Source organism: Hyaena hyaena, unplaced genomic scaffold, assembly GCF_003009895.1.
Source record: "Hyaena hyaena isolate Hyena2069 unplaced genomic scaffold, ASM300989v1 scaffold_147, whole genome shotgun sequence".
NCBI classification, from domain to species: Eukaryota; Metazoa; Chordata; class Mammalia; order Carnivora; family Hyaenidae; genus Hyaena; species Hyaena hyaena.
This window is the reverse complement of record NW_024080779.1, coordinates 1,488,819-1,516,183: the sequence shown is the minus strand read 5'-3', so window position 1 is coordinate 1,516,183 and position 27,365 is coordinate 1,488,819. Positions and strand designations below refer to the sequence as shown.

At 37.9% G+C, this 27,365-nt stretch overlaps 1 protein-coding gene across 3 annotated transcripts in view; it reads right to left on the bottom strand.

The window, feature by feature from the left end:
* TENM1 (teneurin transmembrane protein 1) overlaps positions 1-27,365 on the bottom strand; it is a 560,608-nt gene that overhangs the window by 269,389 nt on the left and 263,854 nt on the right. For 2 of the 3 annotated variants that reach the window (XM_039238819.1, XM_039238821.1), the window contains exon 6: positions 14,635-14,787. In XM_039238819.1, the coding sequence (XP_039094750.1) occupies positions 14,635-14,787 (153 nt within the window). The remainder of the gene's footprint in view (positions 1-14,634; positions 14,788-27,365) is intronic. The other variant, XM_039238820.1, reaches the window with a different exon arrangement.

The following is a 27,365-nucleotide window of genomic DNA, read 5'->3' as shown; positions in this document are numbered from 1 at the left end:
ATTTGGTATTGAAGAGAAATTCTCACAGCTTGCAGATGGAAAATTTCTCAGCCTCTAACCTTTAGAGTTGAGTGCATCAGAAAGGAAGACATCTCCCTGTTAGCAATCTACATCACTAAATAGCCTGCTCCGTTTTATCTTCTCTCAAAATTTGTTATGGGTTACAATGTAGTGATTATTAGTTAATTTACTCTTTAATTTTTTCTTAATGTAGCAAAGGGGGAAGCGAAAAGAAGAAAATTACATGCAGTGAAACAATATGTGATGTGGTTTCATAAAGACATTCTGCACCAATATAAGTAAGTGGAGTAAGTTTGGTCTAACTTAACATTGACCCTGATCCTTCAGCTACAAGTGCCAGCAGCAGAGTTAAAATATGGCACTGAGGTACGGTGTTTGTAATATTCAGGCTTGAATTGTTGCTTAATCGCTTACATCCCTACAGCTTATCGGAAGGTTTAGGAAGACCAAACTCTCCAGTAACAGGACACGCCCTTGCACAAATCCAAGAGGAAGTGCGGGCTGCCATGGATCGTATCAAACTGTGCAGGACTGTAGTTATCCCAGTCTCACCGATATCCACCAATTTAGTTTGAGCTAAACACTCTCTTTATAGCTTGCAACACAGGCATCAACTGCTGAGTGGTAAAAAAAAAAAAAAACAACAACGGCAAATAGGCCGTGTTGAAGGATGGCAAACTAACTGATGATTGCTTAGTTCAAAAGGAAAAGGTCAAGCTACCTGGAAGGTAAACACAGAGGCCTCGTGACAGACACTGCGTGCAGCGCCTGTGCCGGCTTAACCAAGACTTCATTATATCTAGACTCAGACATGTACCTGAATACTAATAACATACTTATTAATAAAATCGTCCTTATAAGATGGGTAAATAACTGTATTCGAGACACACACGTGTATTTATTTTCTCTACTTAATGTAGCTAGACCAGGTTTAATGATTCTGCACAAAACTCAGTGAAACATTAGTAGAAGATACTGACACGAGGTCATTAAAAAGATTCCAATACCAGGCCCTTGTGTAAAAATGACTAGGTTAAAGGCTGTTGTACAATGCCCTTAACAGCAATCTTAGCAGTCTTTTAAAGGCATTTGCAAATTCCATTAAAGGTATCTAAGCTAAGAAGGTACTGCTTTATGAACTGGAGGGAATGCTGTCCAAAGGCACGTAAAAGAAATATGTCTTAAGATCATAGTTGCCTTTCACTTCAGCCAATAGCATATTCAAAATCTTCAAAAGACATTGACAAAGGCCTTTGGGATGATCTTTCACCTGAATTAGTCCTAGCGTGGGGCTCATGGCTTAAGTACCATCGTTTCGTTCCTTCAAACATAATAATTGTTTCACAGTAATAAATCTTTGTGAAATTTAGAGTATTAGTGGGTGGAGCAAAATGGGGATTTGAAATGAAGCCCTAATCCCTATGATCAAAAGCTGTGAAGAATTCTAAAGGGGAGAGTAGAAACTTACCCTACCCTTTCCATCTAAGTAACTTTATACGATTCTCCTCAGATGAACCGCTGAAGAAAAATATGTATTCAACTCTTAATTCTTCAGAGACAGATTTTCCAGATTGGGTATTACACGTGCTTTTTATATCGGTTCTTTAACCCAGGAGTAGGCAGGAGAAAGAAAAGGAAGAATGAACCTTGTATACATAGTAGGTAGTTGATAAATATTGCTTGTATGCATTAATAAAATAGTAATCTTGATAATTTACTTAGTAATGTTGACCATTTATTTTGACATTTTGGTACAAAGTTTAGTGGGAGGAAGAACTAAAACTATCTCCACATGGAGCCCTTTGGGAATTAACTGTGAATAAAATATGTTTAGAAATAAAATACCCCCACCTTCCTGACACTGATAACAGATAGCTGATTGCGTGGAAAAGTCCATTAATGAGTATTACACTTGAGAAATACATTAGTGTGTAAGTGTAAACAGTTATGTCCAGGAACTGAAAGACTTCAGATTCCAGGACAGTAGCTCATCTAGTATTATATACACCTTCCCAGACAGAAGTGAAATGGTATTGTTAAAATCTCACCATTAATTAAAGGACTCATTCTGAATTGCATTTTGACTCTGCATATCTATCTGTTGAACATGTTATCATTTAAGAGATGTAATTCTCTTTTTAGAAGTATCTCTTTAAATTCTGTCACAAGGATTTTCATGTCCCCTTAAGAATTGCACAGTTCTTCTGGTGTGTTATAACGACCACTAAATGGTATTCACAAACATTGATTTCCAAGTTTCGTGGCTCGCCTGATGTGATATACAATCTCATACAATGAAACACAAATTATGTTTGTAGAATCGCAGTATGTTGGTTATTACCAATAGTACATGGAGTAGCCAATCTCTTTGAATTTCTTTGGTGAAAACTAGAATATAAAACTCAAATTTATCATCACAATTTTACGTATTCAAACATTTACTCAGAGTCATGGGTTAACATGGTATAAAATACCTCCTTAAAAGAAAATGATATTGCCAGTAGCCCAAAAAAAAATATTCAAAGGTTAATGAATACATATGGAAACATGCAATGAAAAGTCAAAAAAGGAAATTAAAAGAAAGGATTTCCATTATGTATACTATCAAAGAGAATAAAAAACTTAGGGATACATTTTTAAAAATGTTGTAAGACTTGTACACTGAGAAACACAAAACATCACTGAAAGAAATTGAATTAGATTTAAATAAATAGAAACGCATCCATATTCATGGATCATAAGATTTACCATTGTTAAAATGGCAATACTTCCCAAACTGATCTGCAGATTCAATGCAATCTCTACTAAGATTCTAACTCCCATATTCCAGAAATACACAAGCTGAGCTAAAATTCAAGTGGAAATTCAAGGAACCTAGAATAACTAAAGCTATCTTTGAAAAAAAAAAGGAAAACATTAGAGGCCTCACACCTACTGATTTCAAAACTTATTACAAAGCTACAGTAATGGTACTGGTATTATGGCAGACATATAGATCAATGGGACAGAACTGAGAGTCAAGAAATAAAATATCACATCTATGGTCAACCAAATTTCAACAAGGGCATCAAGACAATTCCATGGGGGAAAGAATAGTCTTTTCAACAAATGGTGATGGACGAGTGGATATCCACAAGCAACAGAGGGAAGTTGCATGGCTTCCTCATACCATATACAAAAATTTACTCAAAATGGACCAAATATCTACATTTAAGAACTAAGCCTATAAAATTCTCAGATGAAAACACAGGCGTAAATCTTTGTGACCTTGGATTTGGCAATAGTTTTTTAGATATGATATTTAAAGCACATACAACAAAAACCAAAATAGATACATTTAACTACATCAAAATAAAAAACTTCTGTGCTTCAAAGGACACCATCAAGAAAGTGAATAAACTGCCTACAGAAAGGGAGAAAATATTTGCAAATCATATATTGGTTAAGAGACTTGTATCTGGAACACATTAAGAAAACTTACAAACTCATCAATAAAAAACAAATAAACCAACTGAAAAATGGGCAAAAAGTCTGAATAGGTATTTCTCCAAAGAAGACATACAAATGGCCAATGAACACAGGAAAAGACTCAACATCATTAGTCACCAAGGACACGCAGGTTAAAAGCACAAGGAGATACCACTTCATACTCAGTAAGACAGCTAAAATAAACATGATAGACGTTAATAACAAGTGTTGACAAAAATGTGGAGAAATTGGCACCCTTTTATTCATGTCCCCCTCAAAAAAAACCTGAAAACAGGTGTTGTCACAAAAACTTGTACATGAATGTTAATAGCAGCATTATTGATAATAGCCAAAAAAAGTGAAAATCCACAAAAAGGTCCCTTACTTGTTGAGTTGATAAACAAAATATGGTAGATTCCTACAGTGAAATATTATTCAACCATAAAAAGGAATGAAGTATTGGTACATGCTACAACATGGACAAAGTTTGAAAACGTTATGTTAACTGAAAGAAGCCAGACACAGAAGACTATACATTATATGATTCCATTTATATAAAATGTACACAGAGGCTAATTCATAAAACCAGGAAACAGATTAGTGGTTGCCAGGGGCCGGGGAGAAGTGCAGATATGGAATAACTGCCAACACCTATGAGGTTTCTTTTCGGTGTCATAGGAATTAGAAAATGTTCTAGAATTAAACAGTGATGATGGTTACACAACTCTGAATGTACTAAGAATCACCGAATTGCACACTTTGAATTGGTGAATTATACAGTATGCAAATTGTAGCTCAATAAAGCTGTTTCAGAAAATATGGCTATAAGTCATAAATTGGCATGCAAAGCCTACACACACATACAAACTACCACAAGCTGTCCTAAGAGTTTTGACGTGTTTCCAAGTGGTTTTAGATGGTCGTCTGCTACCGAGAAGCTGACCTCTCTCCTGGCTAGTATTTTAGAACACGTGACTGGTAAGACACAGCAGGGATGCCTATTTTCTATATTTTTATACAATGTTAGATGTTGGTTATAGGTAGGTTATTATGATCACATCCTTCTGGACTTGGGGATGGTAGCAGGAGGGCTGGTCACAGCTCAATTTATCCAGCACCCTCTTTTGTATCCTAGAATGTAAGTGCCCAGAGAACGGGGCAGTCGCAGCTATCTAAATTCTTGACATCTACCTCCTGGGCATTTAATAAACACAATCACATTATGAGCCACCAATTACATTACGAGCCACCTATCCCATAGTTGTGATTAATAATTATATGTCTTCTTGTGCCAGGCCTCTGGAAAAAAGCAGCCAGCATAGACGCCAGTTCGCATGGGCTGTCATATCGCTATAGCTTTCGATTTCTACCTTTAAGGAACCCAGAAAACTCTTCAGTAGTATCAAATTGAAACTTCTTCCCACAAGCAAAAGTCACTACAGAGCACTAATAGTAACAACAATAGTCATACTTAGCACGATCGATAGTAGCATGTATTGAACACTTACTGTGTCTTCTTTTGGAACTCCTACCTCTCCCTTCTGCAATATCAAAATGCCTTGCGCATACTCAGTGTGCCATAAAATTTGGTGCCTCAGTTTCTCTCTGAGGCTCCTTCTTCTTCTCTTCTCCTGTTAAGACTTTGGTCCTTCACTATCTCTTTCCTTACTGGCATCCTCAATGTCTCCCTCTCTACTGGTTTCTTATTCTTTGTCTTCACACAAGCACAAATGTCTCTTTAAAAAAAAAAAAAAATAAGATGACCCAACTGCCCCTTCATCTTGTTATCATATTATTTATCTCCTTCCTTTCCTTGCCAAGCTGTCTCCATCTGCTGCCTCTATTGCTTCATTATCCATTTACCACTTAGGCTATTACCATCTGCATTTCTCCCCACTACTCTATTATTCCATTCTCCTAAATACGCACTCTTTAAGGTCAACTTGGATTGATTTTTTTCTTGTGTCTCAAGGCCCAGCTCAAACTACTTCTATAATAACAATCATCTATTTATCTTTTTTCTTTTAAGCCTCTTAATCACCTAACCATCTCATTTCTATTTCCGTACAACAGTTGGTTGCATGTGATTTTGCATTGTGTGTGCATGTATGCACACTTCCTCCTGCTCTCCTATCGAACAGGATCTTTCTCAAGGGCAAATGCCATGCCTTCTGCTTCATTTGTGAACTTTCCACAGTACTTAGTACAGTGAAAATAGCATCTTGACTCATTTAGCATTAAACATCATGAACTTCTACGCTTGTGGATACTAAGATTTCATTTTTAATTCCCTTGATGTTATTTGAATGGAGAGTTTGGGGTGATCAGGAATCATTTCTCCTACAATATAACTTTTTTACATTTATTCTTCCATCTCTCTGAACCACTGGCGATGCGAATACGGTGTCTGTGTACAGTTCTGGTCAAGATACCTTTGGTGGGGTATACAATGGACTTAGAAAAGGGCAAGCAAAATGACTAAGGGAAAACAGAATTACAAGAGTTCAGCAGTAAAGCCTAAGGCTCAGGGTATTAGAAAAGTGAAGGCTAAAAAGGGACATGTGAATATCATCTATGGGATGGCAAAAGTTATACAAAGGGAAACCCAGACTTGTGTGTCAAATCCTACAACTCTAGGATTTTATTTTAAAAGGAAATTTACCATACTAGAATCACCTTTGACTTCATGCAAAAGCTAGTAAATGTTTGAATTTCCTCCCAAAATAATATAGGCTGGATGATATAGACAGATACTCAGGAGAATTAGATCTACACATGGTTCGTAAATTTCTTAAACGCACCATTTCTCCCCCCAAAACAAAGATGTTATAAAGATGTTATGGGAAGAACCCCTGGCTTTTGAAGGACTATTCCAGGAGGCTCAATCTGCAATTCCCTAGCACACCACTCAGTGCCCCTGTCGGCCGTACACTACTAGGCTAGAGGGCCTACAGGGCAGACTCGTTCTGCGCGGCCTCACAGGAAAGGTGCGTATTACTTAAACAAACAAACAAAAGTAAAATGAGGATTAAAATGAAACAAGAATGAAACATTAAACATATATGACCGAGAACATTTAACATGAATTTTTTATACTGTAAATAAGTTTGCCTTTTAGCATAGTGAACCCTTTCCATAAATCTGTTTTAGAAGTCAGGTCTCCAGTATGCTTTAGAAAAGCTTTTGTTAAAACTGAAGTATATTGATAAAGTGATTTAATATAGTTGAAAACAAGCTGCAGCACTCTAGCTGGGCCCCCTGAAACCTTGTATTAGAGAAACATCTATATAGCATTATAGGAAACATTTACTGTAATTTGCCATCAATCTTTAAAAATAATAATGTTACACTCCCAACATTGTTGTCTTTGTTAGTGCATTACTACTATTTTATTCATGTGGTTTGTTGTGCTTGTATGAATTATTCCCAATTCCACCACAATGTCCTGGGCTCTAATATCCTTTAAGTAAAAGATACTGAAACTATGGGTTGACTCAAAGGGCAGCTGAGTGCATTTTAATATCCACACGTCCTATGAACCAATATTGAAGAACCACAGAATTATACTGCAGGACCGTTCCGACTGAACGCACAGTGATTACCTGGGTGGGGTTGGTGCAATTCTTTACTTTTGGACCACAAAATGAATCTTTACCTACTGACTGGGCCTGTGAAATAAATATCAAGTGAAATGGTAAGTAAATTTCGAGTTCAAGCTTTTATTCAAGGTCCACAATTGTCATTGAATAAATTGCCTCCAATATAAATATGTAACAGGTAAAACAAAACACTCCAAAAAAAACAAAGCCAAAAAAAACAAGCATCTCACACACACACACACACACACACACACACACACACACACGCACACCCCTCTCCAGCTAGGTCTACAATGAAAGGAGGTCATGAAAAGTACATTTGTACTGTTAACTTTCAATTCCCAAGGTGTGTGTGTGTGTGTGTGTGTGTGTGTGTGTGTGTGCGCGCGCGCGCACGCTGCTTTAAGGAGGAGAGATAGTCTTGCTGAACCTAGATCTTTGGAGGGAAATGTAAGGTTTGCAAAGTACTCTTATTGAAAAGATACACATTTGACCGCATACATTCATGCATTAATCAAGACAGCTGTTACTTAAACAATTGGCCTTGAGAAAAGAATTTTTAAAAGAAGAAAGAAAAGACTCAAAGAAGGGTATTGAGCTATCACTAAGGAAAGACTGGATCCTCATTTCAGCTCTGCCTGTAATTCTGTCTATTATGCAAGCCCAGTCTCTTAACCTTCTTGTTTTTTCCTTTTCAGGTGTAAAACAAGGCTAACAATAGCTGCTGCAGCATGAAACTGTTATGTGGAGAAAAGGCATTAAAGTATTTTGAAATTGTAAATGCTCTCTAAGTGCAGACTCTTATTGTTACATACATGTCAAAAATCCAAACTTATAAGGCAGAAAACTGGGAATTAATTATGTGAATTACAACAGAATTCTTGGCAAGAACTTTAAATGGCAAAGTGGTTACAAATTTTACAGACATGCATTTCAACCACTTTCCAAGAGTATATTCCCCTTTTGCAAAAACAGGTCCACTTTTACTTGGAATGGCTAATTGCTCTTCCTTAACTGCAGAATTCGAATTCACTGACGCAGAATGTACACAGCTGGAGGGGACCTTAGAGATAAGGCAGTCCTCCAGAGCATCACCCCTTGTTTGTCAAAGTTTCAGCAGCTGGGAGGAGAATGGAAGACAAAGAAAGGGAAGGGAGAGACTAGGTAGGGGAGGTGTGGCAGGACTCTGACATCCCCCACCTTATCTGGAGAGATGTGGCTTTTATCTGTTTTACATTTGTGCTTTCTGGGTAAGATTTAATTTGTAAAATGTGTTTCACTGCCGGCTCTCTCTTCTCCACTCCCCAAAGGGTTTAAAGCTGAAGGAGAGCCGAATTTGCCACCCCACAGTATGATTCTTTGGCATAAGGATCATTTTGAAGAAACAGCACACGTAGAAAACCTGCATAGAAGTTACCCTTTTGCAAGGGAAATTTACATTCATAAGGAAGTCTCCATCTGTAAGCGTGGCTCCCTCTCTGTACCAGAAAGATGTGCCTACATTTCTAGAAACTCTTAACAATTGGAGAAGGCAAGGACTTAAATCTGTGTACCAACCATACTCTCGCTCACCATGCTTTGCCTGTCAGGACCCCATACCTGAGCTCCCTACTCCCAACATCTTTTGTCTTTAGCTGGAGATGCTATTTTAAGTGGCGGCCTGGGCCACCCCAGGAGTTACTCAGTTCTCCTGGGTCTCTCTTGTGTATGCAGGGGGCATACATGTTATTAAACTTCTTCGTTTTTTCCCCTCCTCCTGTTAATCTGGCTTTTTATTACAGCCGCAGGTGGGTGGTGGCCTCAGCCAAGAGCCTAGAAGGTTAGAGGAAAAATTATTTCTCAACCCATACAAAGCCAACTCCCTTATTTTTCAGATAAGAAACTGGAGCCCAGAGAGGTGCAGCTATAGTCATTGCATGGTCTGGGTTAAAGCATCTTCGTGATAGGCTTAAGTTGTGTCATATGAAGCAGCTATATGCTGTAGTTGTTCTTTTTTAAGTTTATTTATTTATTTTGAGAGAGACAAAGAGTGATAATGAGTGGAGGAGGGAGAGATGGAGACAGAGAGAGAGAGAGAGAGCATGAGCAGGGGAGGGGCAGAGAGAGAAGGAGAGAGAGAATCCAAAGCAAGCTTCCTGCTGTCAGTGCAGAGCCTGATGTAGGGTTCGATCTCACAAACTGAGATCACGGACCTGAGCTGAAACCAAGAGATAGATGCTCCGCTGACTGAGCCACCCAGGTACCGACGGGGTACCTATATGTTGTTTACATGGTCATATATTCAGCACACATTGGACTAGAAAATACCGTTTGTTTTTTCCCACTTCAACTTTGTGGAGACAGATCTTGTAGAATGAATTTAAAAGAAATGCCACTTTCTTCCAAGGCCAGACATTTACAACTATTGTAACAGAGATAAAGGCTGACTTGAGCGTCCTTTAGTTCTGTCCACCCACCCTGTTTGTTCCCGTGCTCTATGTTGGCATCCGACCTGCAGGAATTCAGTACCCTCCACGACCGGAGAAACTTCTTCATTCAGATGGCTGCTGACAATGTTGGACTTGACCTCAGCCCTATGCTCCTGGAAAACTGCTGGTTAAGAAATCCTCCCAACATTTAGGGTGCCTGGGTGGCTTAGTTGGTTAAGAATCTGCCTCTTGATTATGGTTCAGGTCATGATCTCATGGTTTGTGAGATTGAGCCCCATGTTGGGCTCTGTGCTCAGCACAGAGTCTGCTTTGGATTTTCTCTCTCCCACGGTCTGCCCCTACGCTACTTTCTCTCTCTCTGGCTCTCTCTCTCCCTAAATAAATAAATAAATAAATAAATAAGTATATAAAAGAAGAAATCTTTCCAACATTTTTGTTTTTTGAAATCCTCTTACTCTTTTATTTTGGGAAATGGCTTACTGCAAAACAAAAATGACTTCGTTAAAAACCCTTTCCCATGTGACTTACAGATACAGCTCTGTCCACCCTTTCTCAATGCTCCCATAAGAACTGCATAAAACTCCTTGGTTTACCTATAACAAGGCGAAACACAGACCTTTCCCTTTTTGCTGGAACCTGCTGAAAGACCAAATACAGACGTTCCAACCGCCTGTTCTTTGTCTCATAAATAATTAGCCGAAATTAGAACTATTTGTTCTCCTTCAACTAGCTAGACACAGACACAAACATTTCCTGTTCAGTTGTCTGACTGAGACTTCCCTGGATTCCCACATGTTCCTATCCACTCCTCACAGAAAGGCAAAATCCACTTTGCTCGGACACTCTGATCTTCGATCTGGAATGCTTTCCCTACTGCAATAGCCTGAGTAAAATCAATTTCCCTACTTGTTAGTTTTTGCACTTGATACTTCCTTAGAAAACCTCTTTAGCAATTTATATGTTTAGTTTGTGTTACATTATTTTAATAACATGAGAAAACAGAAGTGGGGGACTCAAACGCCGTCTGTGTGTTCTCTGTGTGTTCTTGACCCTTCTGGACCTCAGTTTCTTCGTCTTTAAATAAAGATGTTGGATTTGATAATATTTAAGATTTTAACATACCATATTAGTTGATAAACTGCATTGTAATTATTTTTAGGTCAATTTATGGATGTCATATGACTCAGGTCTGGGACTAAGTCTTTTCATCTTTTCTATCCCCTGCTCTGTTTAAAGTAGTTGTTATGGGGCACTTGGGTGGCTCAGTCGGTTAAGTGCCTGACTTTGGCTCAGGTCACGATCTTATAGTTTGTGAGTTCAAGCCCCATGTCAGGCTCTGTGCTGATAGCTCATTAAAAAAAAAAAGTAGATGTTACGTAATGTTTATTAATTGAAGAGAAAGACTTATGACTAGTTTGTAAGTTTCTAAGGTAGTAGGGGCTTTCAATCCTATTAATGTTTATTGAACAACTGACAAGCTGGTCTTTCTGGTAGATTCCAATATGTGGCAGTGACTTGAGTCTTCTTTTGGAAATTCCATTCAAATTATTCAAAGAAATTTCAAAAATAAAATGTTAGCATACTAAATGTCTATAATCAAATATTCTTTTTTATTTCATTTGGAAATCTAAGTAGTGAGAAAACTCTTTAATCTCTTAAGGAGAAGCTGATATATATAACTACTGGTCATGGGGAACCAATTCCAGTAGAATTTGATTTTTTTTGGTGCCATTCTATTTCATCCATCACTTTGATGGTGAAGGTGATGATAATTACAAAATATTAGATGCTAAATTGTTAAGAGGGATCAAGCTTAAAAAAGAGAAAACATCTAAATCCCAAGAAGGCCATCATCCATGGAAAAGCTGATACTACTTTGAAAGCAGGATCAATACAGTACCCAATAGGATGTCAATAAACTCAAGGTAATTTACCAATCATTTGGTCATAATTACTGCTCAACTAAACAATGTGTCTGGCACTGCGCTATATGCTTTACAACCATTATCTCACTTATTCTTCACAACCAACTTTTGAGACAGGTACTATTATTGTCATCTTCATGTTGCAGATGAGGATACTGGTTCAGCAAGGTTGTGTCAATTCATTGCCCGAGGGTGGAGAGCCAGTAAATAGCATGGTCAATATTCAGAGCCAGGTCCGTCTGACTCCAGACCCTAGGCTCTTAACCACAATGCTACAATGCCCAATCCTTTAGGAGAGTAAGGAAAACAACAAAAAAAGGATTATCTGGTTTTTAGTTTTATATTTTAATGCACAGAGCATCATTAAGACAAGCTTCTACTACTATATTTATGGGGTGTGTGGTGTCTAGAAAATCATAAAAGGATACAGCTGACCAGTTGAAAATATCCTTATAGTATATTACATCTTCTGCAAGGTTTGGTTTAGTATACACATGGCATTATAAAACAGGGGCTATGTTTTTACTCAGTGAGTGATATGCGGTAAAGACCTAATATAGCAGAACTATGATGTGCAGTCACAGTTAGGGTTTTGTTCAGACTGCCATAAAAAGTCAGTTTAAGATAACAACTTGGTATATATGGCATCAACCCTTAATGATTTTTCTTAATAAAGTATTAAATTGAAATTGGTTTGGCCTGTTTGTTGTTATATTTGAGCAGAAACTTAAAAGCATTTTTCATTTATGAAACTTGTCACAACACATTAAAATATGGGTGTACAGAATTTTTCTAAAACGGCATCACGATAGACTCAGGATTTGCTTTCACTGGGTAAAGTGTTTTGTGTGATTTTCACATATGTTTTGTGTGTAGATTTCAGTAAAGTACAGAGACAAGGCTCTGAAATCATACCACCAGTTTCTAGCTCTGTGACCTCGGGCAAGTTACTTAACCTCCCTGTGCCTGTTTTTTTTTTGTTTGTTTGTTTGTTTGTTTTTAATTTGGAGAACGAGGACTATAATGTTACCTTTGTGATATAAACCTGTGAAGTGGATGGAGCAATTCTTGACACATGGTTAATTAATTATTTAATGAATTTCAGTCATCATCATCAAGCTACAACTAACTCTTGAACAATGCTGGGGTGAAGGGCACCAGTCCACGCTCTCCCAACCCCATGCAGTCAAAAATTCTTATGTAACTTGTGACTCCTCCAAAACTTTACTAACAGTCCACTGTTAGGCAGAAGGCTAACCAATAACATAAACAGTTGATTAACACATATTTTGTATGTTACATGTAATATATACTGTATTCCTACAACAGAGTAGGCTAGAGAAGAGACATGTTAGTAAGAAAGCCATAGGAAGAGAAAGTACATGTACAATACTGTGTTGTCTTTAACGAAAAAGTCTGCATATAGGAGGACCTGTGTGGTTCAAACCCATGTGGTTCAAGGGTCAACTGTACTTTGTGGAAGGGAATTAATGATATCTGAATTAGCATAAAAAGTGAATATGCTCTGATAATAACTATGTAATGACCTTCTGTCTTGCATGTTTCATTTCCTTCAAATAGATAATTCATGATTTTCAAGTGTGGTGGCAAGATACCCCAAAGGCACCCCATGGTGGCTCTTGCACTTGCAGATATAAAGGAATCAAACAGTAGAAAAGAAGGTAAGAGAGAAAAAGTCCATGTCCAAATGTACTCAGATCCTTTCCTCTGTCATCTCTGACCCTTGTACTACCCTCAGCCACTCTCAGTAGCAACAATGAAAATTGCTGTGAAAGGTCAGCCCACGCTATAGACAGTACTTCTAAACAAGGACATAAAGTAAACTGCATCGTGAATCGAAAACTAGGACAAATCATAGTGTTTTCCTGAAACCTAAGCATGAATTTTTATTGAAGCATAGACCAAAGAAGAATTGCTTTTTCAAAAGCAAACAAAAACAAAACAGAGCAGATCCCACAAATAACCCCCCAAAGGAAACTAAAAACAAAAGTCAAGATGAGTAACTCAACTACAATCTTGTTTGCAACTAATCAACCAAAAAAGGACTGTCTTACCACACCTATAAAATTGTAAGCTTCTTTTTTTTTAATTTTTAAAATATTTATTTATTTTTCAGAAAAAGACAGAGAGACAGACCCGGAGTGGGGGAAGGTCAGAGAGAGAGGGAGACACAGAATCTGAAGCCGGCTCCAGGCTCTGAGCTAGCTGTCAGCACAGAACCCGACGCAGGGCTTGAACCCACGAACCGTGAGACCATGACGTGAGCCGAAGTCGGACATTCAACCAGCTGAGCCACCCAGGCGCCCCTAAAATTGTAAGCTTCTTGAGGGTAGAGTTTGGATCATTCATTCATTCATCTGTTTATATGTGATCTCCTAAAGACATCTAGGATTCTGCTAGCTATATGTTTTGTTTGCAATTTCTGCTTTTGAAGGCCATCCTGTAATGTGACACTGTTTGAGTCCTTGTGTACAGAATCCTATTTCAAAAGAAATCATCATACATACTTTTAGCTATTTTCAATACTTGTATATTGAGACTAAGATCATTCAGCGCGAATAAGATGTTGGGAATATTGGTCCTGTGACATTTATTGTAAATAAGTCTGGTAGCTCAAGCTCATGTTGGTTCAATTTAACCAGTACTCAAAGTGCTTTTTTCTTTTCTCCAACAATGAAGAATTCGTGTTCCCCAACGAGAAAAGAATTCATGTTCCCCCACTTTGACATAAACATTCACCCTTATATTAAGCATAAAAGGCTTTTTCTTATTATAAACAGAAGAAATTTCCATATACCCTTTGTAAAATGTTATATATAAATGCTGGGCTTGGACACAGAGAACTTAATCAAAATCCCATGTTGCTTCAGGGTAGTTATATGCGAAATGCAATTTCCATTGTATTGAAACCTCCATCCTGTAAATATTTATCTATTTTCAAAATTGCCTACATATTTGAAAAGTTTAATTGGTTTATACTCAAGGCACTAGAGAAAGGAAAATTTGCTTTCATAAGACATTTACATGTATTTATTCTGTCCACGTAGTGTACTTCTTTCGAGTGATCATGAAATTTAATGTGAAGTGAAACCATCCCAGCTTTGGCTCTAATGACCAAATTAGAAGCAAAGTAATCAATAATCAATAAATCAACCATTTTGATCACTGTACCTTTTTTCTCTGATTTATCGGAAACTTTTCCTCCAATTGGAGAGTAAGTAGTATCCATGGATTCGGTCCCTCTGTTCCCTTTGCTAACTCCATTTTCATAGAGCTGTCCTTCAACTGGTTGCAGCTGCCATGTCAGGCCGAACAAATGCACTGCTGCAAGAAAACAAGCCACACATGAACTTATTCCAGACTTGCTGACACGGTCTCTAAGCCAGCTGTCCCTTTCCACCTAAAAATGCCATGACCGGTTTCCATTTAGTTAGGCCAACCAGCTTGCACGTTATACCTACATTACATGTGTAGCTACTTTCCTAAGTAGCTATTGTTAAAATTTTGAGGCTGTAGCTCTCCCAGTGACAGACGTTGGGGTATTAGTTAAGCATCCACAGTTGGATTGGGGGCTGCTCCTCCGCGCTGTCAGCCCCTCCTCTCCCGTGTCCCTTAGTTGTAACTCTAGTTTGTATATGGAAATTGCAGAGTAATGGTAGACAGGCTATCGTGAGAACATGGGAGGCCTTAGCTATGGCTCCGATTTAATTCAATGCAGGAAATGTTTCCTGAGTGCCCAGAATGCATAAAGTCCTGTGACAGCTGCTGCGGATGTTAAAATATAGATGCCTATTAGGGTAGGAGCTGGAAGTAATACGAGTATAAAATAAGTACAAGGTATGCAGAATAACTGTCGTGATACACGTTCACCTGCAATCAGAGGATTAAAAAATACCTGTGTTGATCGGAGTGCAGGAAAATGGGCACTCTCATATACTCTTCACGAGAGTATTAAAAAAAAAAACACCTTTGTGGAGGGTAATGTGGCACCATTTATCAAAAAACTTTAAAATCTGGCTTACCCTTTTAGCCCACAATTCCATTTCTATGAATTACGAATGTGTACCTACTACAAGGCTATCCATTGTAACATTTAAAAACTAGTAGAAAGTTATGATCAATCTAAATATTCATCAAACGAGATTAATGAAATAACTGATGATATTATAAATAATACAAGATTACATGGCTATTAAATCATGTTGCAGAGGACTCTGAACTGGCATGGGAATAATTATGATGCATCAAATGAAAAACATCAGGCTACTAGGCAGTCCAAACGGTATGATCTATAATGTGCGTGTGTGTAGACATGTGGATGTCTGGAGAGAGAGGGCTGGGAGGGCATACAGCAACGTGTTCACAACATGGGGACCTACAGTGGATTTTAATTTCCTTCTTTAGGATTTCTGTATTGTTGATAATTATTACAGTGAACATTGGCGATGTCTGACATGTGGGAGAAAAGGAATTTTTGTTTTAAGAGAAAGGGTTTATTTTCTGGTTTCAAAGAAAAGAACCATTACTAAATATTGAAAAAAATAAAAGAAGTGGCTTATTGTCTGATTTCTGAGGCTAGGACTTCCAGTACTATGTTCAATAACAGTGGTGAGGGTGGACATCCATCTTGTTCCTGACCATAGGGGAAAAGCTCCCAGTTTTTCCTCATTGAGGATGATATTAGCTGTGGGTTTTCCATATATGGCCTTTATTATGTTAAGGTATGCTCCCTCTAAATCTACTTTGTTGAGGGTTTTTATCATGAATGGATGTTGTCCTTTGTCAAATGCTTTTTCTCCATCTATTGAAATGATCATATGGTTCTTATTCTTTCTTTTATTAATGCGGCGTATCACGTTTATCAATTTGCAAATATTAAACCACCCTTGCAACCTAGGAATAAAATATCACCTCCCAACTGTCAGAATGGCTAAAGTCAACAACACAAGAAACAACAGGTGTTGGCAAGGATGTGGAGAAAGGGGAGACCTCTTGCACTGTTGGCGGGAATGCAAACTGGGGCAGCCACTCTGGAAAACAGTATGGAGGTTCCTCAAAGACTTAAAAATAGAACTACCTTAGAATCCAGCAATTGCACTACTGGGTATTTACCCAAAGAATACAAAAACACTCATTCAAAGGGACACATGCACCCGCTTGTTTATAGCAGCAGTATCTACAATAGCCTAATTATGGAAAGAGCCCAAGTGTCCATCAACGGATGAATGGATAAAGATATGGTATACATACAACGTAATGTTACTCACCATGAAAAAGAATGAAATCTTGACATTCACAGTGACATGGATGGAGTCAGAGAGTATTATGCTAAGTGAAATAAGTCAGAGAAAGACAAATCCCACATGATTTCACTCATATGTGGGATTTAAGAAACAAAACAAACAAGTAAAGGGGGAAAAAAAGAGGGATGCGAACGAAGAAAGACTCTTAAATATAGACAACACGCTGATGGTACCAGAGAGAAGGTGGGTGGGGGAATGGGTTAACTGGTGATGGGGATTAAGGAGGGCACTTGTGATGAGTACCAGGTGTTGTATGTTAAGTGTTGAATCACCAAATTGTACATCTGAAACTAATATTACACTGTATGTTAACTAACTGGAATTAAAATAAAAACTTATAAAAAATAAGTGGTTTAAAGGAACAACAGATTACAATTGGCTGGGCAAATCGGGGATGCTTTGATGAAGGAAGCAGGATTAGACATGAGCCTTAAAGAAGGTATAGAGGTTTGACAGCTGACAGCAATGGGTAGGGTAAGGTGACAGGTTGAACAAAATATGACTTTGTAAAGCACAGGATGCATCTGAGGCAAAGGAAGTTGATGGCGTTGGCTGGAGTATAGTTATGTACAGATAGTAGTGGAAGTTAAAGGTGGAAGGGAGGATTAGGGCCATATTGTGGGCATGTGAATGCCACACTTAGATATTTGGATTCAATTTATTAGGCAACAGGGAGGCATGGCTATTTTCTGAGCAAATGAGTGTTATGATCAGTTTTCTTCACCGGAAGATTAATTTGATAGCAATGGGGAGCACTGATGGCTTCTAGATAAACAAATGATGTCATTGGAGCACCCTTTGTGGGAAGATAAATCCAATACTAGTGTGGAGCACGATGAACTGGAGGCCTAAGGATTTGGCAAGAACGCAAATTGGGATGACCATTGCAATAATCTAGGTGAGAAATAATGAGCGTCTCAATTACGGCAGTGGCAGTGGGAATGCAAAGAAGGCAATTCCTTAAGGGGAAATCACATAAATGTCATCTCAGGGTTTGGTAACAAGTTCTCTGTGTGGGTGCATGTGTTTGCACCCACATGCTCAGGCGTGGATGTAGGTGTGCAGGGGGCAAAAACAGAAGAAAATGAGGGAAAGTGATGAACCCAACATGGTTAAGGTTTGACGTCTGAATAACTGAAAGCATAGTGCAATGATTAATAGAGTTAGGGGACTGTGCACTTAGCCCAGCACTAGCTGCAAATAACTGGTGCTGGACATGTGTTTGTTGAATGATGACTAGTTGAACTATCTGTCGACTGATGACCAGTGGGTTTGGGGCAAGGTGGGGTGATGCGGGAAATATAATGAATGCATCTTTGGAGGTGGCTGGTCTCCAGGGACCAATGAGCTATCTAGATAGAAATGTTCAATGCACGAGTTTTGGAGGTTTGAAGTTCTGGAGAAGTATTAAGGCTAGAACAAGACTGCAGAATCATATATGCACAGAGGCAATGGCTGACATTGTGAGAGTGAATGAGGTCACTGAGGGCAGATAATGTTGGGAGAAAACAATAACCAGAACAGAAGCCGGGGAAATCTTTTAATCTGTTTTCTCACTGCAATTTTAAACAGCAACCAAATCTTACTGAAAGGGGAAAAAAAAAGTGGATCTGTTCATAGTCCATCTAACATTTTTCTTTATGTTTCTAGGCAGAGTGAAAGGGGCTAATTTGTATGTCTAATACTCATATATAGTATATGGATTAACAACTGAGAACAGGAAAGCTGGCCAGATAGTCTATTTAAAAATCATTCATCCACTTTTAGTTGGAGCTAGAGATTTCTAACACCCACCTTCTAATTTATCCTTAAAACTTTTAAGCATTTAATTGGTTTCTACCCTTTTCTTTGGATTAAGGCCAGTGCTGCCTGATGAATTTCTCTTGCAATTATTGGAAACAATTGGAACTCAAATGATAGTGGTTCTGAATAAGGTACAGCATGGCATGCTAATAAAGCTATATTAGTGACATTCCCCAGACTTCCTTGCCAAAAGACTCAAAGTATGGTTGGTTAGCATACTTACTCCAATTAAAGGGGTTTACCAGTTTTTAAAGAAAATTTGGTCTACTCTGTCCCCCCAAATAATTGGAAAATTATGGATATTAAAAGCTATACTGAAAATGTGTTTGGTTCCCTTGGTTCAGTTACTTTTGTGAAATTAGACTGGCTATACAGAACAAAAGGCATAGTGGTTTTCATTTTGAAGATAAAGGGGATAGTTTATATACTTTAAGTTAAGCCAGTTTCCTGAGTCACTCAAAAATGACAGAGAAAATGCATGTGCTGAAAAGTCACTTCAAAATAATAAGGCAAAGATTAATTTTTCACCATCAAATGAAATGGACTGCTAACAGTCGATCGAAACAGACAAAGAAGTGTGGGCACATTTAGTAGAATACCCTTTGAGGGTGGCAAAGCTTTATCATTTTTTAAGTTTACTTTGTCTTTTCCAGGCTATAAGCTATTTGTAATGTATATTTGTATCAATACGTAATGCAAGTGACGTACTTGCTACAGATCTGTACTTGCTACAGATTATGGGTACCATAGCAAGGCTACTGGTCTTTCCTCTCCTCCAAACTGGACTTCCTTATGTGGAGTTGTGGAAGGAAGTCAGGAAAGTATGTACAGGGTAGACTAAGGTAACTAGTTAACTCCAGTCTTGGAGTTCTATTAGAAATACATAATATTGTATTCATACTAAGACCAATAAATAAAATCATGTTGATCTTTGGGGCATACTAATACACCACTAGAAAGATCTGGCACCACTTCTATTATCGGGATGTATTTCTTAATTCATTCAATACATATTTTCAAAGCATACGCTGGCACATTGGGAATGTTGGGAATATAGGCAAAGGTAACAACAAAAATATTTAACAGCCAGGACACCATAGGTACTGGTCAACCAATATGGAACAGGATCTAAACAACAATATAGACTAACCAGGACACGCTGATTGCATATCAGACGTCTGCCTTGGATGCAGGATGAGGATAGAGTCTTTACCTTCTCACAGGTCCCCATCCAGATCTATGCTATGTATCTATAGCCACACTTTGGAGGCAAGTCCCCCAAACCCAAGTATAAACATTATAAGCCAACTGGCTAGAATTAAGGGTATAACTGGTAATGGAAAAACAAGCAGTATTAAATTATATTCATATATTGATGCAATGAATATTTTTGAGTGCCCACTTGTGCCAGGCACTGTTCTTTTAAGTTTACAGCAGTGAACACAATTTTCTAAAAAACCTCTACATTCCCAGAACTCATATGAGAGGGTGGAGGGTTAACATATACAGACAATGAATAAATATATGATATAATATATAATAATATGATATATTAATATACTATAGCTGTGTAGAAACAAAGAAGCAAATAAATAGAATAATGTCAGGTGGTTATTGTAAAAGAAATAAGATTAGTCAGGGAAAGCTTCTTGGGGAGGTAATATTTGAAGCAAGTTTTGAATGAAGTGGAGCCATATGAATATTCACCCTTCCAGGAGGAAGGAATGGCAATTACGCAAAACTCTATAAAGTTTTGTATGTCATGTTTGAGGAACACTAAGGATCCCAGTATGAGTGGAACTCAGTCATGATGAAGAGCGGTAGAGGGGCACCTGGGTGGCTCAGTCAGTGAAGCGTCGGACTCTTCTTTTTGGCTCAAGTCATGTTCTCACAGTTCGCGAGTTCAAACCCTGCAATGGGCTCTTTGCTGACTGTGCAGAGCCTGCTTGGGATTCTCTCTCTCCCTGTCTCTCACTGTCCCTCCCCTATGAATTCTCTCTCTCTCTCAAAATAATGAAACTTAAAAAAAAAAAAAAAGAAGAGTGATAGGACTTAAACTCAAGGACTGCACCCATGATAATGCTAGATCTGTGCTCTAACCAACTTCACCAACTAGTCACTAAGAAATCTTACAAGTGAATAGAAAGTAATGAAACTAAAATCACACATAATGAAATATACATTTTAAAATGATCAATGTTATTTATAGTAGATCTAACAGAAGTACTCCTGACCCCCAAGTTCAAAGTTATTCTTCCTAAAGACATGTATAAAAATATACATCCTCAATGGGTAGAGACTGACACAACCCAGATCTTTCGAGGAGTACCAGTCCCATGTCGCACTTCACTGAAATTCAACAGCTGGACAGAATGTGTACGCCTATTCAGATATTCTGGGAATAATGTCATTTTAACTGATTAAGAATGGCAGTCCCTAATGTGCTTCCTAACAAATATTCCCTAGTGCCGAGCCCTGTACATTTTATAATCATTATCCTTCTTGGTTTATTCAATTGCAAAGAGCTATGCGCTGAAATTATAAATTTATTACAAAGGTAACAAATGGAATATCTCACCATCTGCAATTGCCAAACTCGATCAAGCACCTTGGATCTCAAGGCAGGCTAACTTTATGAGAAGAAGCTCTTGCACAGTTCTCTAGGCTAAAAGCTATGAGTCTCTCAGTAGTTACTTCTCTGCTCTCTCTGTTAGGATGTTGGTCTTTCTTTCTCTTAAGTTAGACTGATGGTCTCTAGTTAAATAGTTATAATTGATACTACTTCCTCATTCCATTTCCCTTCGAAACTTTCCCATAGGAAAGCTTCAGAAGCGGATGTAGGACATACGTGCTGAATGATCTAGGTCTATACCATTCCACATAGCAGCCACTGGGCACATGGTCTATCAAGCATTTGAATTGTGGCTAGTCAGAGGTAAAGAGTTAGTATAAAAGAAAAAATAGAATATATCCAATTAACAATTTTATATTGATTACATATTGAAATATTTTAGATATATATTTGATTAAATAAAAATTTTAATTATTCCCATCTGTTTCTTTTTATATCTTTAATGTGGCTACTATGAAATTTTAAATTACATATGTGGTTTGCTTTGTTTTTATATGGACAGAGCCAATCCTGACTATCTAGAACATTTCACAAAGAGATATAATGTTCCTCTTTTAGCACCCTATCGTAGGACCCACCATGTTATATTGAAGGTATCTATTTATATGTCTGCCTCATCATTATTAAAGTATTCAAAGGACAGGATCCATGTCTTCTTAATCTTTCTCTCTGGTACCTAACTCGGTGCCTGGTAGTCAGGAGGTGCTCTGCTTACACACCGATCTTACTAGACAGTAGTAAAAAGAGCTTTAGAAAGCAATTTTGTGACACTGATCAATGACAGTTTAAATTGGGAATGCTTTCTGACCAATAAATTCAGCTCCCAGGAATCTACCAAAGAAACAATAACATATGTGCATAAAAGGTATGTACAAGAAAAGTCACCACAGCATTGTTAACATAATGACTTTGTTAATATAGTAAAATAAACAGAACTCCCAATATATCCATCTCGGAGAGAGTGGTATACTCATACTATGAAATCTTACGTAAGAATTAAAAGGACTGTTATCAAGAGACTGTCCGATTGGAGGAAGCTAAGAAGACATGACAATTAAACCCAAGGTGGGATCCTAGATAGATCCTGAAACAGAACAAAAAAGGAAAAACTGGAGAAATCAGTATTATACTCTGAGCTGAGTTAATAGCACTGTACCCACATTAATCTCTTCCTTTTTGTAATTGTACTATGGTTATGCAAGACGTTAATATTGCCAGCTGAGGGACAGGTACACGGGCATTCAGTGCTATGTCTGCAACTGTTCCGTAAGCCTAAATTTATTTCAAAATAAAAATCCTAAAAAGAACGGATTCAGTGATGTGCAGGAGCCAGTTTACTCTGGTGCCCACTGTGCACATGTCCTCCCAATTCCACCTTCAGCGACTTCATGTTGGTAGTTGAAATCACCCATGGTGGGTTTAACACTCCCGGAAAGAGCAAATGTTGCAAACCATTTTTTTTTTTTTTTTTTTTGGTGCACAGATAGCTGGTTGTTAAACATTTATCAGCACACGACTGGTTGAGCTACATGTACCGACATGAAAAGAGCTCTAAGATTTGTACAGGAAACACTGGAGAACAATGCATGTCCAATGATCCTATTTAAGCATATATACATATGTATACACATATATATGTATGTATCTCTTTATATGCAAATGCATACAAAGAACTGGGGCGATTGATACCAAACCATTGATCTTTAGAGTGGGGAGCTGGAACTTCAATATTTTCATGGTAATGTTAGAATGTTTTATAATGATAATGTATTCATGTATTGTTATATAATAAAAAAACACTACATGCTCAACAAACCTTTTTTTAAAGCTGAATGAAGAGATGCATTGTTTTATTCATTCTCTTTTATTACTATTTTCTACCTAAAATAAAACTTTTCAAAACAATTCAAAGCAGCAGAACAATTCAGCAATGAAATCTGAATAGCCCCCAAACACATAAAGCAAATAAAACAGAACTCTTGATTAAAAGGGACTGGGAGTCCAGGGGCGCCTGAATGGCTCAGTCGGCTAGGCTTCCCACTTCGGCTCAGGTCATGATCTTGCTATCTATGGGTTTCAACCCTGTATCAAGCTCTGTGCTGACAGCTCAGAACCTGGAGCCTGCTTCGGATTCTGTGTCTCCCTCTCTCTCTGTGTCCCTCCCCTGCTCATGCTGCCTCTCTCTCTCTCTCAAAAATAAATAACATTTAAATAATTTAAGAAACAAAGAAAGAGACTGGGGGTCCAAAAGAGTTGCCCAAAAGCTCCAAGACATAATTTGAAATTGACTGGTCAAAAAAAAGTATCCTCAAAATATCTGAACAAGAAAATTTGGGAGCTTGGAAGAACTTTTTTGACAGTTAAATTTCTTGGAATATCTTTATAATGCTATTGCCAGGATATGAAACCTTTCATGTTATTCCGTATCTTTTGGTATTTTCTGTCTACTCTTTTATAGATAATATTAAAACCCACTTAGTAACAAGATAAATTGTGCTTTGATACTAGATACACAAGTAAACCTTGAAATTGCAGTATGTGTAAGCAAACACAACTTTGCTTTTAAGGAATTCATCTTGCATCCGAAAATGTACACATATTCAGCTAAGGATACTGTATTTATTTGTTGCAAGAAGTTTCTGGTGTTATTTTCTAATTCTACTAATAAACCTATTTAGAACATTTGAAATCTGTCTCGCAAACAAAATCCTGTCCATGACAGATGATGTCAGAAGTTTCAAATCGTGGCAAGATGAAAGCATGTGATATTTCTCAAGATAATTTGTCTTTCCTTTCTGTCAGCAAATATTTTCCCCACCAGTTCCCTTACATATCTTGCTTCATGCTCCTTCAAGCTAAGGAATGCTACTGCTTCTGCACTTGACTTCCAAAGCTTGTCAGAGCTACAGATCTACTTGTATGTTGAATAGTTCCCTTCCTGAAAAATATGCCAAGTACATTACCCAGATGGTGACCCCTGATGACTTCAGCCTTTCAAGTTGACTCCTATGGGAAGTAATCTCGCCAGATCCATACTTCAGTGGACATCGTGTGAAGTGAGATGCTTCCGCAATAAGGGGCATCACTGCAAAAATGCTACTTGAATTAAATGCAGGGACTGCTAACATTACAGAAACCAGGTTATCTTTCTATCTTAAAATAAATCCCATTTTCATTACATTAAACACCAAACTGGTATATGAGTGAACTATAGCCCTTTGATAAATTACCTTCAGATCTTGGTTTTATCCAGGTAATAACCAGATTACATGCAAGATTGAAAACCATTAGTTTTCGGGGAAGCATTTTCCAAGAACTAAATAAAGCAATGCATGTTTATTTATGGTACCTTACTTTTGCCTCAGCAGTTTCATTCACGTTCTCTTTTTTCCTATGGTTGTACATATACATTTTCTACTAAAAATACTATTTGTGCTTGCACTACATCATGAACATAAATAAAACATACTTAAGTGTTCCTTTTCAAAGTAATTTGAATGGAGTCAATATGGCTTTGAGATCCCCTTTGAACATGTTTCAAAGCCTGAAAAGCTGTCGTGTTGGGGACGGGTAAAACTTCTTTTCAAAGAAACGACTTCACTAATTTAAACAAAATAAGCAGAAAAAGAACAAAAGAAAAAGTCATTTTTACTTGAACCAGTTTACATAACACGTTTTGCAAGTCTGCCATGGTGAAACAGTAAAATTAAACGACAAATAAAGAAAAGACTGAGATAGTACAATAGAGGCAATGAGGATACCTTTCTTGTTGAGCCACGTGTTTGAATCCCTACATTTCCTTTCCTAAATGAAATATATTATTCTCTCTTGCAGCATACATTTTTTTTCCTTTTTTGCCTTAGTACGGTCCTAGTTTTATCCAGTATTGAGGCTAGAGAAGGTTCTATCAAGGTAATAAATCATTTTAATATCCCAGTTCTATATTATATTATCTTAAAACTTTCATTTACTATGTATTTTATATTTTCCATTCCCAGGCTGCAGCAATATTTATAAATAACATGTCTATTTGGGTACCTTATCACAGGTGTAATATATGATCTCCATTTGCAGCTGCATAACGGGCCCATCTGTGTATTCCTTATCAGACAGACACAATTATTTAGTGTTTTCATCTCGAGTCACAGCACCAATAAGTGCTCTCCATAACTCAAATCTTACTTACTTTTGCATTATTATTTGCTTTGTAGAGTCAAGAGGAATAAGCAGCATAATGACGGGCTAAATTTTTTTTCAAAAAATTCATTTAATGAATAATGCAGCAAAAATATCAATTTAGCCAGGAAATCAGCACTTTTTCATTCTTTAAAATTTTCTTTTTCTTTTCATTTCCCTTCATTTTCTGCTTCGCAAATTCTCCCCTTCACTCTGGTCCAAATTATGCCTATTACTTCATCATTACTGAAGGCTGGTTTGAGTGCTTATTTGTAATTATATCCAAAATCTTTTATTTATTTATTTATTTATTTTTAATGTTTTTTAAATTTATTTCTGAGAGAGAGAGAGTGTGTGAGCAGGGGAGGGTCAAAGAGAGAAGGAGACACAGAATCTGAAACAGGTTCCAGGCTCTGAGTTAGCTGTGAGCACAGAGCCTGATGTGGGGCTCGAACCCACGAACTGTGAGATCATGACCTGAGCTGAAGTCGGATGCTTAACCGACTGAACTGCCCAGGTGCCCCTATCCAAATTCTTTTATTTATTTATTTATTTATTTATTTATTTATTTTTAAATGTTTTATTTATTTATTTCTAGGAGAGAGAGAGACAGCATGAACAGGGGAGGGTCAGAGAGAGAGGGAGTGACAGACTCTGAAACAGGCTCCAGGCTCTGAGCTGGCAGTCAGCACAGAGCCCGACGCGGGGCTCGAACCCATGAACTGCGAGATCATGACCTGAGCGAAAGTCGGACGCTTAACCGACTAAGCCACCCAGGCGCCCCTATCCAAATTCTTTTAAAAGGTCCAGATGAAACTCATAAATATGGAGACTGAGGAATAGACTTATATGGAAGCTCTCTCCTCCTCTTACCTATTTGCCCTTTGTGTATTTAAATTATAAAAATGGAAATAAATTCATTGATTTATATCATCAGCCTGTGGTAGCTGGTGCTTTAAAAATCACTTTTCTAGGGCACCCAGGTGGCTCAGTTCGTTGAGAGTCGACTCTTGGTTTCGGCTCAGGTTATGTTCTCACGGTTTGTGAGGTCAAGCCCTGCATCAGACTCTGAACTGACAGCGTGGAGCCTCCTTGGGATTCTCTCTCTCCCTCTCTCTCTCTCTGCCCTTCCCTTGCTTACTTGCGTGTACTCCCTCTCTCCCTCTCTCTATAAAATGAATAAACATTAAAAAAAAACCTCACTTCTGATCTAGCATCATGTCATCATAGTCATAGATACACGGTTTATGTGTTCTTCTGCAAACTTTTAAATGTTGAGATTTTAAGACTCTTTCCATGTACTTGATTATTCACAGTTAGCATTAAAGAGCAGGGCTTATATGAGTTTGGGGAGTCAGGAGACATAAATGAGAACATGGAAAACAGATGAGTGGTAGAAAACTATAACTGGGTATGTAATCAAGACTTCTTAGCTGCTTTACACAATTTGATCAGATGGAGGGAAAGCAGAGAATAAAGTGGAGAAGATTAAAATAACCCAGTTTGTTCTGGGTTTTCTGAGGTGGCACCAGGATAGTGTACTTCTGGAAAAGTCACGAACATTTGGGCTTGATTTATTACCAGGATCTGCAAACCTTCTCTTCCTTTCATGCAATAATTATTTGTTGGCTGATGATTATGTCATAGGTTCTGAAAATACAACAGTAACTGCTTGGTTACAAAACCCTTGCCCTCCTGGAGGTTACAGTCTATCTAAAGGGAGCCAGCTGTCACGTGGTAGTTAAGAGCAAGGAGTCTGGAACAAAGGTGTCTGGTTTCAAACCCCAGCTCTGCTACAGTTAGTATCAGAGTGGTCTTGGCCAAATCACTCAATCCCTGTGTCTCAGTATTCTCACCATAAAATGTGCATGATAATAGTACCTTCCCCATAGAGTTCTTGTGAGGACCTTGTAGGTCAGTACATGTAATGTACCTGGAAAAACGCCTGGCACATTATAAATGCTCAATAAACAAACATTAGTCATGAC